At 38.9% G+C, this 18,130-nt stretch overlaps 1 protein-coding gene across 1 annotated transcript in view; it reads left to right on the top strand.

Annotated features, from left to right (window-relative positions):
- Positions 1-4,727: 4,727 nt before the first annotated feature.
- Ptprr (protein tyrosine phosphatase receptor type R) overlaps positions 4,728-18,130 on the top strand; it is a 322,756-nt gene continuing 309,353 nt past the window's right edge. Inside the window, exon 1 of the mRNA XM_008830048.1 lies at positions 4,728-5,194. Coding sequence (XP_008828270.1) covers positions 5,137-5,194 — 58 coding nt within the window. The 5' untranslated portion in view covers positions 4,728-5,136. The remainder of the gene's footprint in view (positions 5,195-18,130) is intronic.

The raw sequence follows: 18,130 nt of genomic DNA, 5'->3' as shown, positions 1-18,130 counted from the left end.
AAGACCTGAGTTCAAATGCCAGTTCACCATTTGTTGGATATATAATGACAGTCAAATCACTAACCTCAGTGAGCTTCAGTTATCTCTCCATTTCAAAAGGAAAGGAGCACTTCAGAGAGCTCTTGTGAGAGCTCTATGTGACAAGTTGTATCTTGTGAATTTTAGTGTTTTGTCTGTTCTCATGCTCTTTGACATTTCATCTCTCCCCCAGTGTGGTATGCAGAAAGGTAGATGTCTCTTCCTTGTTACAGTTGGGAAAAAAAATTTTAAAGTTAATGGTAAATTCATAAATTTTGAGCATATTATCCTCTACTCTGAATTTCCAGGTCATTGCTTTTCATTCTGCATCATTCCACCCTTAATACAGCTTAGCTCACATCAATTTTTGGCCTTGTAAAATGTTCTTTTTGCCTCTTATGAAATATATCTTTCAAACAAAAGCAAACAGACTTCAAGAATATTTGAGTAGCAGGGTAAAGATGGGGCAGTATGAGATCATAACAAGTCTCAGTGAGATGTTGGTGGCTGTAACCTATGGTTCATACATGTTCAGAGTTCCTTGGATCCATTTAGCTATGCCATGTCTCTCCCACCAATTCACACAATTCCATACCAATACTCTTTACACAGAGCAGTTAGAACTACTGATCAACCTAGACTCAGCTCATTTCTTCTACTACCCATTCCAACCTCTTTCCCACCCGCCACAGAAGAAATAATTTACTCCATTCTACCTTAAGCACTCTGCTAAACAACATGTTCTTCTAAGCATAACGTTACTTGTAAGTCTGTCTCTGTTTAATATGGCATTTCTAGGGCAAGAGTTCACAACCACAAACAATGACTCATTCTCCTGGGAACAATCTCCTATGGAAGTTTCTAAGAAATTGAGTTTTACTGATGTCTAGGGTCAGAATCTCTTGCCCTAACCCTGACCTAATGACATAATTCTAGTGAGCTGCTTACCATTGGACATGCAAGTGTGAATGGAGTATGTCTGTGTGTGATGTGTGTGTATTGTATGAGATGGTTTATCAGAGTGGCTTGGCATACAATTTTCTGGCCATGAAGAGCATGAAGGCATGTATTGCCAAGGCAGAGAGTTTGATACACACCAGTTTCCATGGCAGCATGTAACAATAACCAATGCCAGAATTCACAATAAATAAATAAATAAATAAATAAATAAATAAAAACTTGGATAGTCTGCTAACTCTAGCAACTTCTTGTTCGTTTATGCTTTTAAGTTGATTACTTACTGCTAAAGTTTAAATGGGAAATCCATTTGATTAGAACAAAGCCTGGAATGTAAGAAGGAATTAATGAATGTTAGGTATCATTATTACATTTAACAGTGAGAACCCAAATAATAGAAAACTCAGTCAATATATCTGATTTATCAGTTTCAAGCACCTTAAGAAAGGATGCCCTGAGAGGGTGTTTTATTCATATGCAGACAGGGTAATGTGGAGGCTCATAATAGCTAAATTTTTTTGAGGGCTGGCTGTGAAAGGTTTTCTCCTATATAAATTCTGAAATTTACCTCATAAACAAGCAGAAAATATTCATCTCCTGGGAAGGAAAAGTACATGTATAGTTTTCTGCTTATCTTTTGTATAACATAAATGATTTTCTTTAGGATGTAACTTTGTAGGACCAATTTGCACAGTTCTGTCATAGTCCTATGATTCCCTAAATTAACACTAGCTTTTTAAATATTTTATTTATTTTTACTTTATGTGTATAAGTGTTTTGCCTACACATGTCTGTGTTTTGCCTACATATATGTAAGTGAACCACATATGTACAATGTATACAGAGGAGTTGTAGATGCTTGTCAGCTACCATATGGATGCTGGAAACTGAACCTGGGTCCTCTGCAAGAGCAGCCAATGATCTTAACCATGGAACCATCTCTCCAGCCCTTCAGCTAGATTTTTAAAATGCTTATGTAGTGTTTTCCTAGAGATCTACAACATTGGAAATTAATTCTTTTAGAAAGGAAAAAAAAACTCAGGAAAACACATCCTTTATAAGTAGACTGAAATTCCTCCCAACTCTCATCCCTGCTAATTGTTCAGGTCATTTAGTGTTAATTTACTTCCCACCTATCCAATCAGCTCATTGGAAGTATAATATTATAATTAGATCAACTCATCCAGTAATATAAATTTTTTGTTTTATTAAAAATATTTTTATGTATGTATGTATGTATGTATGTATGTATGTATGTTTATGCCTAATGGTGTGTGCAGGTGGCTGTGGAGGCCAGAAGAGGGTATCAGATACCCTAGAGCTGGAGTTTCTGACTATTGTGAACTGCTAGATGTGGGTGTTGGGAACTGAACTCAGGTCCTCTGGAAGAGCAGCAAGTGCTCTTAATTGCTGAGCCATCTCTCCAGCCCAAAGTTTTCACTTTTTCTGAGTAAATTAATAATGAATATCCAGGCACCAAAATAGCAGCTCATTCAAGGTTATTTTTTTTACCATGCTGAACTATTCTAGTAATATATCTAGTCAAACTGGAAAATTTTCCTGTTAAAGAGATTTTCATGCAGTTTAATAATTCAGCTACCTGTAGCCTTAGGCAAAGTACATGGTTAGCAGGCTGCTTATTGGCAAAGTCATAACAAATTATGTTAACTGAAATTTTAAATTGTCCTAAAATAAATTTTGGAATTATCTATGAGAAAGCAAAAGGTTCTGGGCCTCGTCTCAGCATTATTTCATTACTGTAGCAGTACTTTCTTCTTGGAGACCTATGCAAGTTTGGAAATTATTTCAGAGAGGAAGAAAATCAAGGAGACACGCCTTTTATAGGTGAACTGACATTATTTTCCAGCAACACCCTCCCTGCTACAGTTCTGACACTGGGAGTCTTAGATAAAGATGTTATTCCTCTTGGCTCTAAGCATAGCTAAATAGCTTATGTTGGAGATCTAGTTGAGAAGAACTCCAAATGGCCAGGTTAACTGCCAATTTTGAAGCTTAGCATTCAGATGCTTTTCATCTATTTACTTTCAAGCCTATGTGAGGCTTTGGTCCAGAGAGCTGAGAGATATCAAGTGAGCAAAGCTGTCAAAATTCTCTGTTATTGTAGAGGTTAGAGTCTACTGCCAAAGAAGGTGTGAGGACAAGAGCATGTAAGTGTAGAAGTGTAGACATGTATGTACTTCTTTTCATATACTAGAAAGCGATGTGGAAATGGAAACTAGAAAAGGTGACTCTGGAGTCATGGAAAACATTGTAGCTTAAGGTAGTTTGAGATGAAATTGTAGTCCACAGAGATGGATCCAGCCCACTCCACCCTTGGAAGGAAGTGAAGAGGTTACAGGAGTGATGCTGCATATATCTCTACTTTCAGGAGAGAAAGCATGTCAGTGTATCAAAAATGCATTCTTTTCCCACCTGTTTGAGTGTAATTCTTGTCTTTCAGAGCTGAGGATGAAATAAATTATAAAAGAAACAGATGGTACAACCTGAGCACTCAGACCCTTTGTGATTCTGCCTCATTTAAGCTCTGGTGGTTATCTTATTTTCCATTAGCCATTTCAATCCTCAGAGGATGGAGGAAGAGATACACAGCTCAATTCAATGAGCACCTATTACTACCTCTTATTTGGCTAGAACAACTTCATTCAATTAAGTTAATGCAAAAACCAAGAATTTCTTAAAGAGCTTGTAGTTGGTGCAAAATGTGCCATGATAAATGAGCTATCTGAAAGAAAAAAATATATGGTTATGCTCAATAAATATGGAAGAGAAAGACCGTTATAATCTGGAGTTACTCCAGAACTTTCTGGAAAAGTGAGAGCAAGTTTTGACCTTTATTAAGTGTTGGCAAGGTAGTGATGCAAGTGAGATCAATTAGGTAAGAGGTGGCAGAAGTCAGACAGAAAGGAATGTCAGGGTCAGTCCTGGAGTAAGTTAAGGGGAGGAAGCCTGACTGAGAGACTTTTTGGCTAAGGGTAATTAGTTATAAGATTGACAGTGCTCTCCACTCCACTGACTAAATGGGGTGATAAAAGCCATCTATATTCCGTGGCCTCCCTATGACACAGAGTAGGACCGAGAAGTCCATGTACAGGACGTGATTTCGTTGCCATTCTTTGACCTTAAAAAACTAAGCTGAAAACTAGAATAATTATTTCCATGAAACAACGATATCAACCCTTACCTTCAGTTTACATGGACATATTTCTCTACCCTGTAATTATGGGCTCACTTCTTTCTGCCATAGACTTTGGGCTTGAATCTAGCAGAAGTACAGGATTGGGGGCGATAGAAGGGAAAGAAATAGTGGGTGAAGCTATTAGGCAGGAAGATGGCCCACCTACGCCTAGGAAAAGCAAGCTGCAGGTGCGAAGGCTTTCCCAAGCAGGCCAAAACACTCAGCTGGCGGGTGCTCCCATAGGGTAGGGGCATCCTGGGAAGCGGGTCAACCTGCAATCGCCTAGTCCCAGCAGTGAGCTATGTCCACGTGCAAATCAAGATTTGGAGAAGTCCTGTGGGTGGCGTGCTTGACACTCTCTTCAGCTCGGTCCTTAGGTTTCTCTAGTCATTGCTCCCTCCTCTTCCCACCCCACCCCACTTCACCCAGCGCCCGGATTTTGGACTGACTTGGGGTCTCTAATAATTACCCAAGTGGACCGCCGCGATGGAGTCTGTTCCCCTCGAAGCCGCAGCTAAGACCTGGAGAAGTGGAATTACCATTTGAAACTCCGGAGCCAAGCAGCGTGAGAGACGGCGCTGGGCATGCTCAGTGTTGTGGCGTGTTGGGGCTCCTGCTCGCGCTGCACTGGTGGGGCTGCCAGGCTGCCGGGTTGGTGCGGGAGTCCATCCCACCGTCACCGCCAGCTGCCGGCTTCCAGAAGGCCAAGCCCTCGCCACCTCTGAGAGTCTCGCTCCCGCCTGCTTCGAGTCCAGATCACCTACCGCATCCCACTCTTCCTCCATCTCCCCTGTCCTAGGGAGGTGAAGCCAGGGCTCGGTTCTGGCGGCGACACAGACTGCTCCGCAAACCCCAGGCGAGGATCCAGTGATCGGATCCCCGGGATCAGAGGACTCTTTCTAATAACACTTTGCTTGAAGTGGGGTCGCAGCGGAGTTTCTCCTCCGCCCCTCAATGCATACACTATGCGGAGAGCAGTCGGCTTCCCTGTGCTGTGCCTGCTTCTTAATCTTCATGCTGCAGGTAAGGGCTTGCCAGGCGCAGAGCTGGAGCTGAGAATGAGATGGGAAACGGCACATGCTTTAAGGACTCCGGAAAAGCTTGCCTCACGGAGAAAGCTTTAGGACAGTATCTGAGGGGTGAGGGAATGCACCTGTTGGAAGGCTGGGACTGAAAACTTAAGCTAAAATCAGCTCTTAGGTTTTCTTTACCTTGCACGAATAAGAGCAAACATTTTCAATGTGAGTGCAGATTTGCTTTCTCTGTCTTCCCCTCCATCTAGTCTCCCTGCTTGAGCTTCTAGGCTCTGCCTTGGCTACACATTTTGCAGGAGAGACAAGACATTCTGCTGGATGGAGCCTTTTCTACTGCAGCGGTTACATTCATAAGGTCTCTGGGTTTAGCGAGTGAGCTTTCACAGGAATGCCCTGGCTCTAATCTGATGGACCACCTTTCTGCCCCAAGATCGAAATGCATGGTTCACATCTAACGATGCTGCTCCAGGCTCCTTTGGCCCCTGCTCTTGTCACTCGAATTTTTTAAGCCAGTAAGAGTAGGGAAAGGTTTCAGACAGGAACCTCTTTTCTTTCAGCACCACGGCCAGCGTCTGTGGGCAGTTGGAAAAAAAAAAAAAACCCAACCACAGTTACAAATCTGGCAACCTGGGGGCATCGCTGTCCCCAAGATAGATGTGATTAGTGACAGCGAGACTGCTCCCAAATAAAAACACATTTGATACAAGAACCAGTATCTAGTCTGGAGACACAAACCTTAGGAACTGTCCAGGAATTTTATATTCGATGCTGCTACAGACCCTGGCACCTCAATGTAGTGGACAGACTTGCTGGACTGTGCTCTTTATCATTTTCACACAAGGTGAACCAAAATAAAACATGGCAGAGATGTTTTAGGAGCCCCACTGAGACAGCAGTTGTCCTGTGGCAAGCAAAGACTAGAAATTTTCCTTGAGTTTGTTTTTCATCTATTCACACATATTCATTTTGCCAAGTAACATTGACTAGGGTATATTATGTTATCGTGATCATATGTAAAAATAATGGCTGTGAAACCATAATCCTTCTGACAGTTCTTTAAAAGAGTAGGTGATTTTTTTTTTCCCCATGTGTGAAGTACAGTATTTTCTTCTCCGGGCTATTGCAATCCCAATGCATTGTGACTCTTTTGAGCATTCAATGTAAAGGAATAATAAAACTATAATTAAATACACGTGTTAATTATCATAATTACAGTGCTACTTCGTGGACTTTTCGGTAGTTCTTTGGTGTCTTTTGAAAAAGCATAGGAAAAAAGCTATGACTTGGTTATTAAATTATTTGCAAACAATTGTAATGAATCCTTTCATTGCCACGTGTAATTCTTTAATATTAAATATGTGATAGGACATAGAATACATATGTACTGTTGATTTTATTCACATTATTATTTAATGGTAACACTGACAGAAATATTCTTTACCAAAAGAAGTTCTAATTCCTACCACGTTTAGTAATGAACTGATAAAAAAATCAGTGTAATTCTTTCTGAAATCAATATATAAACAAAATTTAAATAGCATGTTTAATGTTTCTTGAGTAGTTACAAGCCTAAAATTTGTGTAGACTTGAAATTAAGCATGTGGAAAATGCCTCTAATTTATTATACATGAACCCTGGGAATGAGGAAAATAGAGGACTTTTGTTCATCAAAGGAGAAACCTAGAAGTCTATAACTCTAAATAATTCCTGAAACTTTGCCAAAGGATGTAAAGCAAATCCATCTGTATTTTAACTTTTTAGTTTGTAAAAGGAAATAGTTAAATATAAGATTATTCTACCAATCTTAATTTCATAAGGCAATGCATGAAGAGCTATATATTTCAGATTCCAATTGCAATATGCTACATACAAATTAATTGTATTTATACCCAATAAAGTGCTTTAGAAAGGTGTTTTATCATAGCAGATTGCAAGTTTAATATTGTAGTTGTCTTGCCAGCTTCGTTTTGGATGCATTTTAATTTTAACAGTAATTTGTGGGTCACAAGCTGTCATCAGATTAAAATTCATAACAGTTATCTAATAGTATTGTTTGGGCTTTTCATCAGAACTCAGATAAACACAGATTTTCTAATCTATACTCCCAGAGATTTAGGTAATAAGAAAATAAGTGGGTCAAAGGACAAAGATCAAGGAGTCTCTTAGTTCTTTACTTGTTGAATGTCTGCGTTTGTCTCTTTTAGAGAAAGCTGTCCTCTCAGGACAGAGGCTGACTTTATAAAGAAGGATAGTGAAGTCTGTATATTTGGCCTCTTGGCTTGAAAGCTAACTGATTCATTTCAGTTATGCCCAGGCTACCAGCACCTACGTTATGGTGGCAGAAATTATGGCATCTTCGAATGGTCCAGGAATGGAAGATTTTGCCTGATGAAATATAAGCGTGTTGTCAGTTGTATTTGGATCTGTTGCCTTAGGCATAGCCACATCTCTAATGATAAGGCAGAAAATTGCCTTCAACTTGAGTGTCATCTCCAATTACTTGGTATGGTTGCCTATGATGTGGTGACCCAGAGTCTCGACAGACTAAATAGGGGAAAGAAATATAGTCTGTTTGTAATATCTGTGGACACAAAAAGGAATGGGGTATAATGCAATGTAGGTGGCATTGCTAGGTAAGATAAGCCAAAGGAACTGCTGAGTATATAGCTTAATATAGAAGTTAGACTCAATATAACAGTCATTTTTCATAGATCTTTTTTGAGGAGCAAGTTAGAGTTACTATTGACCCAGTTGCCCATTTAACAGGTGAGAAGGTCAAGACAGAAGCATTAACTGACAGCATAGTCAGGAATTCAACAAGACTCCCAGACTCTAGACTCCCAGGTTCTAGTGGGACCTAGTGGGTTCTTGTAGATGAGGATGTCATTGAGTCGGTAGTAACAAATCGTTTGGGCCTAACTCTCCTTAGTCTTTGCTCCTTCCATGATCCAATGTAATACATAAATTCTGGTTTAGAAGCCCACAATTGCCAGTTATGTCACTAATAAAGATGGTTAAAAGGATAACGGTGTGGAAGATCCACAGGTAGCTTATTTACTTCAGTCTTCCTACTCTTTTTTTGCCCAGTGAATCATATTCCACTTGGGGAAATTATGTTAATGTGGTAGTATTCTCTTTGCCAAGAAGTAAATTTCTTGTGATATATTTAAAATTCTCTGAAAGTTTTCATTTTCCTACTGAATGTTTCGATAAGACTGGTTTCAACCCATGGCACTCTTGTCATGCATTAGAAAAGGTGATTTTAGATTTCCACATTGTGCTTTCTGAATGATACACTCCTTTTGGGGATGCCTTAAAAATGTCTCTTTACCCTCAGAGATATACTTTGCAAAGTTTTCTAGGATTTCAGGAGGAGGGTGCTCCTGTCATGGAGCCAGAGGGTTCTAAGAAGACATTTTCAGAAGTTCCATGCTCAAGAGAAAGGACAAACTAACAGGAAACTAACATGCAATAGCTTCCGATTTTATGGTGTACCTTGGAGCTCCAAATCAGTCTTTTCCATTTAAGTATTACTCATTCTCAACATAATCTTTAAAATGGCCCAAGACCTGCTGGATTCTCTGGATTCTCTTCTCCATGGCCTCTTTCATATCCAGCTCTCATTACTTTCCTCTTTTTTTTTTTTTTTTTTTTCGGCCTTCTTTGAGACAGGGTCTCCCTGTAGCTCCAGCTGACCTGGAACTCACTATGTAGACCAGGCTGGCCTGGAACTCACAGAGATCTGCCTGCCCCTGCCTCCCAAGTGCTGGGATTAAAGGCATGCACCACCATGCCCGGCTTACTTTCCTCTTTTTAACTCTCCAGTTAGATTGTTCTTTCTGTTCCTAGAAAATGCCAGGCTTGTATGTGTCTTACACAGTTTGCTTTTTTCTTTGCCAAAGAAAATCATTTTGTGGTGTAATTCATCAGCAATTTTAGATTTGGGTCTTTACTCAAATGTTACCTCCTTAATGAAACTTTTGCTTGCTATTTTTATTTCATCTTCCCCTCCCCTCTGCAGAACTGCTGCCTTTCCCTCCTTCCCTTTCTTCCTAGAACTCATACAACTTAACATTTAATATACTTTTCTTGTTTGTTCTGCTTATTGTGCTTCCTCCTCTCTGTACTGAAATATGAGCCTTTTTGAGGGCACAGACTTTATTTATTTTGTTTTTGCTTTATCTATTGGAGATTATGTTCTATCTAACACCTACAGCCTATGCTTGGCATAAATGCTTCTAAGTAGGAAAGAAATGTGCTGAAAAAAAATTAAGACAACAAACTTTTATTTATGGTCTCTACCTTTTGGACTTAACTTCTTGCTATACATGCAAAATATACCTAATAAACTTAGTCACTTCCATCATAGATTTAAAAAAATATTTTATTTATCATTTTTATTTTATGCGTATGCATGTATTGCCTGCATGTAGGTCAGTGCACCTGTGTCGTGCAATGCCTGCGGAGGACAGATTTAAGTGAAGTTCCTTTGTTCAAAATTTATGTGGCTCCTAAAGTACCTCACATACCCAGAAGATATATTATTCCAGATTTTGCTACCATTGTGGATCAGAGGCTAACAAGGATGGAGTTACATGAGACCACAGCTGCTTAACAGCTCAGTAACAAAGTCTTTCAAACTAATGGCCAGATGTTGTACAACTTAAATGCTTTTCTGGTTAGTTACATTGCCATGTCTTAATTAGATACCTTGCACATGTAGCAGGTAGGAACGGTCATGATGATATGGAAGGAAATATGCCTCTGACAGAGGGTTTAAGTCCCTAGGACAAAACCGCCTGCTTCTTTGGTACTTGGGGGTCATGGGGATGTGCTCATTGGAGAGCCCATATTTCTAGCACTATGGAGACTACATCTCCTAGTAGTGATCATTTCTAAAATTCAGGGGTGAATTATACACATTCTTTTTTATTTTCTTTGCTGCTTCTTCCACTCCAATCTTAATCTTGTCATCCTGTTGCTGAACTTAACCTGTTGCATGAAACTTATCGTAAGGTACTTCTTGTCAATGAGTACTTGCAGTGTATCAATTTGATCTCTTTTTAATTTTGAAAATTCTCTTCATTCATTTCCCATGGGAAGCTATTATCTCCTTACTCCCTTTTTATCTCTGACCATTCCCTCAGATGTACTTTAGGTTTTCCTCTGAGTATAATAGTTGGAACTCTTTAGAGATCTTTCTGTTATTTTTAGTTAATTTCATTGGATAACTAAATTCAGGCCTATGTATCAAATATATTTGAATCTATATTTCTATCTCAGAACTCTCTCCTGGACTCCCCTACTATATTTAAAATTATCTAGGAGTCACTGGATTCTCCATGTAAGTGTAGTATTCATATGAACTCCTCAAAAAATAAAAAATTTTTAAAAAGAATCCAACCATTCATACTCACTTATTCCTTCATAATTCCTCTTATTTTTAAACTTCCATATTATTGAGGTAATGCCAGCATCCTCACAATCACCTATGCCTGAAACTAATAACTAATTTTTATTAATTAATAACCCTTTGTATTAATTTTTTCATTTTTGGGACAAAACACCTGACCAGAAGCAAGTTAAGAAAGGAAAGGTTTGGGGCTGGAGAGATGGCTCAGCGGTTAAGAATACTGGTTGTTCTTGCAGAAGACCCGGGTCCGAATCCCAGCACCTACATGGCAGCTAACAACTGTCTGTAACTCCAGTCCCAGGGGATCTGACAGCCTCTTCTGTCCTCTGCAGGCATTGCAGAACACAGATGCACTTACCCACATGCAGGCAATACATACATACACATAAAATAAAAATAATAATAAATTTAAAAATTAAAAAAAAGAAAGGAAAGGTTTATTCTGGCTCAAAGTTTTAGTGGATATGTTTTATCATGGTGGGAAGGCATGGCAACTTGCCCCATCTCCTAAAGATTCCCCAATTGGTTCCATTAATGCCATCAGCTGGAGACCAAATGTTCAAATATGTGAGCCTCTGGGGACATTGGAACTCAAACCACACCCTTTTCTTTGCTGCTTTCATCCAAAATGTCCCCAGTTCTTAACACCAAGTCTTCTCCTCTGTCCATATTCATGTCACTGTCTTGAGAGAGGTCACAGATCCTCATACCAACTATGTCCTGCAAAATAATGTCCAAAATAACACAAAAAATATACTTGACTCTCTTTATAAAAGTACCTAATCCAGGGCTGGAGAGATGGCTCAGTGGTTAAGAGCACTGACTTCTCTTGCAGAGGACCTGGGTTCAATTCCCAGCATCCACATGGTGGATAACAACCACTAGTAGCTCCAGTTCCAGGGGATCCAATGCCCTCTTCTGCCCTCTGTGGGTATGACATGGGTGTACTTATATATATGCAGGCAATACACTCATACACATAAACTAAAAATAATAAATAAATTATTTCTAAAAAGTATTTGTTCTAAAAATAAAAGCACTTAATCCTATCCCTTTTTCTTCCTTTGCAATAAAATCCAAATACAGAAGCATGATTAAAGTCTCCCACAATCAGATCTCTTTTCTGTCTCTGCTCTTATTTCTGTCATCATTCCCTCCATTGCACACTATTGTCAGACCAGGACCAAATTTTCCATGTTTCATATTCTTTCCCACATACCATTTCATTTCATCTTAACTACTCACATTCTGCTTTGCTTTCTAGATAACTCTTACTCCAACTTCAAGTTTTGGTCAAAGATTGCCTACTTTAAATCCCTCATTGACATTCTTCCTTATTTAAAGAACTTTCCCAAATATTCATTTAGGGTGGGCACATTCCTCTATCAACACAATAAACAAATGTATTAATGATTTTTGAGAAAGATAATATAACTGTAACTGTCACCCTTGCATATTGATCTCCCAAAACTTTCCTTGTTATGCACTATGCAATAAATAAATGTTCAATGAATAAATACATTTATTTGGAGTTTATTTGGTAAAATAAATGGTGATGAATTAGCATGGACTAATAGATTATATCTCATCTTCATAAACATGAAGAGAATGTATTGTTCCATCAATCTAATTTATATTTATTAGTACAAAGAAGTAGATAAGGAACACGTTTGATTTAAAAGGAGATTGAAAGTTCATTTTCCATGTGCAAGGTATGATTTACAGAATAGTTGTGTGATGACCTCTTCCTAGATGAACAGACATTCTTCTATGATTTTTGTACTGCTTCATGATAGGAATTGGGTTAGGTTATTTTTTTGTTTTAAAGAATTCAAGGCATCAGATAACCAACATTGGAAGATAATTGTACACTAAGGAATAGACTTAGGACCTCTAATTCCAATTATCAAGTGACTCAATTATTTTGTAAGACCGAGTAAAGATTTCAAATGTCCGCATTTGAAATCAGTTGGGACTATGATACAATGGCTTCAGTCAATCAAGATTAAGAAATAATCTATCCCTCTTTTGCTCCCCAAACAAAATTCAAACCTCAAACAAAATGTCTGAGTACTTGATTGGTTATATAATTTTTCTTTCTTTCATTTTATTTGTAAACAGTCTTTATAAAAGCATATGGAATCACTTTTTATGGGGATATGCTTACACATGAGCAGTAAGGACTGTTTCCCTAATTGTAAAAAGTCATTCTCATAAGATAATTGGATCACAGATCCAAAGTCCATTAATTGACATTAATATTCATCACAACATGGGTGATACAGTTTTTGGAAAGTTTATTGTTACATCTTTTAAAATCTATTTGTGAAGTTAAATTCAAAAATGAGAGAAAGCTGTGTTTCCCATTAAATGGGGATTTTGAAAGCTCTTCCAAGGATTTAAAAATGCTGACACACTTAGAATGTAATTAGTTTCCAATAGTTTTGCAAAAATAAAGTTTTAATAGTAAATTATTATTTATGATCAAAATTTCTAATGCTTATGTGCCATATAATGTAATTGTAAGTGCCTAGTATAGTAATATTTGCCACAGAAATACAACAGCTAATTTATATTATGATCATTAGCACTTTTCATCTAAACAATTTTTACTCACGATGACTATCTGAACATCTCTCATAATCAAATCTCACTTGATTTAATCCATTAAAATGCAGCTGCCCAGAAGAAATGCACTAGTTCAAAGTCCTGCTAAAAAATACACATGTAGTAAATATACAAGTACATGTGTATAGTCGGAGGCTGGATAACAAAAAAACAGTGCCAGATAGAGGAAACCTTCCCTTGAGTTGTTGATCAGAGTTCAAGAGACTCCCAAAATAATACAGGCTACTGCCGCAGCCTTTGATTATCCTCCCCCCCACCCCCAAACTTTGAGGTAAGACCCTATTGCTGAAGACAAGCCACACTTTGGATACAGGACTTGGATCAATAGAGCTGGAACTGATCTGGAACCTTCCTTCCTGAAGACTGGCTCTCATGGTTTCAGAGTATACTGTACAAGCTGCCAAGGGAGAAAACCAATCAATGGTCCTACTCATCTTTGAAGCCTAAAAAAAAACAACAATGAGTGGCCCAGAAACTACCACTGTAGGTGCACTAGTGGCATTTCATCTTGGGGATTATCAACAGCTGTCTAATTGAAATTAAGGCCTGCTCAATGAGAGGGAACTCATGTGGTACTGAAAACATAGCCAAATACATATGGCTGGAGAGGTCATAGATCCTAGAGAAAAACCTACTTTTTCCACATTCTTTCTTTATTCTAAATATGCACCCTTATATTTACAGACAAGTGTACCTTTTATTCCTCATCAAAGAAGCTTCTTTTTGAAATATTTGGAGACTATTACAGAGGTACAGAACTGGTCGAATGTAGAGAATAAGTGTCTGTGAGACACTTAACTATAATGGATGCATCTTCAATGCAAACTCTATACATAGGATGACATATCACTCAATTCTCACCACCAACAGCAGATGGACATTAACACAGGAATCCACGACTGGCCAGTGTGCAGAGAACAAGAGACTGCAGAGTGCTTATCCATGAATAGAACACCTGTTTCAAACCACTGCCTCCAAAGGCTCAGGGATTATTGAGGAAGAGGAGGGAAAGATTGTAAGAGCCAGAGGGAGTAGATGACCACAAGGAGACAGAGTCTTCCATATAGCTGGTCAGTTACTAATATGAACTCACAGCAATGGTGAGTCCTATGCAAGCCCAAACCAGACAAAAATCCTAGCCTAGATATGGGGAAGTAGGTAAGAAATCTCAATCCTAAGGAACTTTTGACAATTGATGACTGTTTAGTGGGGAAAAGACAGTATTTTTACAGGAATGGGACTCTTGGTGGGCCCAGTGGACATATCCACAGTGAAGGACATTTTGGGACACTAATCAGACTCTATAGGCCATATATATATATACACACTTCAAGGTCTTTTCCCTTTGCTAATATCTCAGGTAACTAGATGATCTATGGATCCAGTATCCAGTATGGCCACTTCAACTCCAGTCCATCATTATACTTATACATCAGTTGAGGGAAACATTTCCACAGTGCTCTTCTCTATGAGAATCTGAAGACACTCTGTAGAGTAACATTCAAGACTGTTCATAAGCCTCATCCAACTGATGGCTTTTGACATCACTAAGCACCTCTCTAAGCATGTTCCAAGTAATCAGAATTTCCTGTCAGGTGTCCATCCATTGGTTACTTTTTTTTATATACTTAAAAAAACTTTATTGAGAATTTCATACATGCATATAAGGTGTTTTGATCAAATCCACACCCACTCCCTCCCCTACAACACCTCCTGTATCTCCCCATTACTTTTTCTGACAACTTCGTGGGGCTCTTAACTGCTGAGCCATCTCTCCAGCCCCAGATTCATGAACTCTTTCTTCTTCTCTTTTTAATGGGGCTTTTTGCTACTCTAACATTCCCCGCTCTGAAGAGGTAAACCCTAAAATCTTTTAGGGATTAGATAAGAGCTCCCAAATACTTTTGACATTTTTGGCCCTTGGAACAAAGTATGTTGCTAAGAGGCCCAAGGACATTTTGACTTTTAGTTAAGAAACTGGCTACTATTCTTTGCGGCCTTTTTTACCCTAACCGCTTAGCCAGTTCCTACTTCCTAATCTTATCACACCATCCTCTGAATAGGCTACCCAAGTTGCCAATAGGGAATAGGGACATAGACAGCTCTGGCTTCTTCCATGCTGAACAGGGACTGAGGGTGGGGTGCCCCTTCGTGGGTCTATCTAAAAGACTCCCAAATTGCATAACTCTTATCTGTAGGGAGAAAAGAAAGTCCTTGACTGGTGAATATGGGATGTGAAGGAGAAGTAAAGGCAAGAGTAGTTAGCATTACAAGTTCTAGACAGGGAACCAGAAAAAAGTCACCAACAGGGCAAATTTCAAATGTTCATATGACAGTCCATTGGGATTTCTTTGACGAGAGTGTCCAAAAGCATCCCTCTATTGGGTTCCTTTTCACTTTTCTTTTGTCTGTCAAGGCTGGACTCAAGAGTGATGGAGTTTGTTTTCAGGAACTTTGATAGCAAAATATATGTCTAATCAAGGTTTATCTGAAAATGGTTTTTGCCCAAGCTTTATCTACATAGCACATGGTAATTAAAAGTACCAGACTGGTGAAACTAACCTTCTTGAATTTTTAACAGCCAGACTTTGAGGTCTATGCTAGTCTGGTCAGGGGGACTTAAAGGACAGTTTTTGCTCCTTGCCTTCCAAGATCGACTAAGTTCCAGGGGACTATGGAGCATCTCTCAAAATGTCCTGTAACTGTGATGAGTCACCTGTCCTCCTGTGCAAGGAGGCCATGGAGACCCCACCAGATGGACTTGAAACCAGTGTCTAGTCCACAAGTTACTTTTGAGTGCTATCTTTCCTTGGACTGTGAGTGCCTGATATTAAGAGTGTTTGAATGATAAATTTTATGATATTGTTTGCAACTTCTTAATCTGAGCATACACTGAAAACATTATATATAATCATGATATGAACAGAGGGTTTTCTCTTAAACAATGAATTTTATAAACACTTTTTTTCTGTAAGAATGAAAAAGAACAAATAAAAGATATTTCCCCATGATGTGTTAAACTGTATCCTGGGTGCTTATATAAGGAAATCATTTAGGAGAGAAAGCATGTTTAGAAATGACACGATTGTCCTTCAAAAAACAGAAAAAAATTAAGTAGTAATTTTCTTATGAATTTTTGAAATTTTCACACAATATATTTTTATCATGTTTAGACCCCCTTTCTTTATATGTACAACTCCCTACACTGGATTTCATGGACTCTGTTATGTATATTAAGGCCTATATAGTAAAACGTGTGGCCCCAAATATCCTTCGGTATGAATTCATCTAGTGTAGCCTCGTTAACCTATGTAACATCACACCCATAAAGACAATTGACTCTCTCTCAGAAGTTTATTTGTTGCCAATAATTCCTCAGCTAAGGTTAGTGCTTCTTACCAATTCCCCACTTCTGTTCTATGATTTTGTCTGACTTGAGCTTGTATGAGTACTGTACATGTTTTTACCTTTGCTGAGTTCGTATGAATAACTTCCCAGCTATCTGGAAAACTGTTTCCTTGTGGTCATACACCTTATGGTTATCCACCTCCGGCTTTTACAATTTTCCATCCCCTCTTCTTCAACGGTCCCTGTGCCTGGGTTGCAGAGGTTTGGTACAGGTGTCTTATTCAGGGAAATACACTCTGAAGCATCTTATGCTCTGCACTTTGGCCAGCTGTGGCTTTCTGGTTTGATCACCATCTGTGGACTAATGGAGCTTTGGTGCTGAGAGCTGAGAGATGCAGTGCTATTCTTTCTGCACCCTATTCCACTACGTTCCCTGAGATTTATGTGTAAAGGTTGCATTGTAGATGGGTCACTTAGGACAGGGCGCCTCACAGACATTTTTTTCTATGTGTTTGAACAGTTGTAGAACTTCATAATAGTTTCCATCTGTTGCAAAAAGATTATTTGATGAGTAGTTAGAGGTACACTTGTCTGTAAATATAAGGATTGTATTTAGAGTATAGTATGAAGTTATGTTGGTATAGGGATATAATAGGTTTTTCTCTAAGGACTATGCCATCTTCAGTCATGTGTACTTGACTATGGTTACATTATCACACATGAGTTCCCTTCCATTGAGTGGGCCTTAAGTGTAATTGGATAGTTGCTGATAACCCCCAAGATAGAAGTGTCTGCTACTGTACTAATAGAGATCATTTTCTGGGCTAGTCATTTTGTGGTTCATAGACTTAAAAGCTGGGTGAGTTTGTTGATTAGTTTTCTCCCTTGGCAGCTTGAATAGTCTCTTCTGATACTATGAGAGCTGGTCTCCAGGGAGAAGGCTTCCAGGTCAGTTCCAGCTCCATTGCTCCAATTCCTGTGTCTGAAGTACGTTGTGGCTTCATCAATAGGGTCTTAACTTCAAGTTCAGGGAGGCAATCAAGAGTTGTGGTAATGGCCTGTGTTATTTGGGGAGTCTCTTGGACTACCCTGACCAACAACTCAAAGGGTGATTTCCCCTGCCTGGTACCTCGGTTTTTGTCCTTCAGCTATACACATGTGCGTGTGCATGTGTGTGTCACTTTTGAACTAATACATTTCCTTCTTGTTTTTCATACCACCTAAACATTACTTCCTCTCCTATCTCTCCCCCTGTATAACTATCCCTATTCCCTTCTCAGTTAACATGTCCCCCATTTTCCCCAGTCCCCCTTGATAACACTTGTCTCCTGCTATCCCAGGAAAATGCAAAGGAACCATGGAGGTAAAGAAGAAGAATGATCTCAAAAGAAGGGTATAATAAGCCCTAATTCTTACAGCACTAAGACCAAACAAAACAAAAACGTCAGGCTTTAAAATCTGACCTCCTGGGTTTGAATCCCATCTTCTGTCATCTACTGTTTAAGTTCTCTTAATCTGTAAAACAGATGTAACATT

This window comes from Nannospalax galili, unplaced genomic scaffold (genome assembly GCF_000622305.1).
Source record: "Nannospalax galili isolate Female #2095 unplaced genomic scaffold, S.galili_v1.0 scaffold74, whole genome shotgun sequence".
Classification (NCBI taxonomy): domain Eukaryota; kingdom Metazoa; phylum Chordata; class Mammalia; order Rodentia; family Spalacidae; genus Nannospalax; species Nannospalax galili.
The sequence above is the reverse complement of the archived record's forward strand: the minus strand, read 5'-3'. Positions and strand labels throughout refer to the sequence as shown.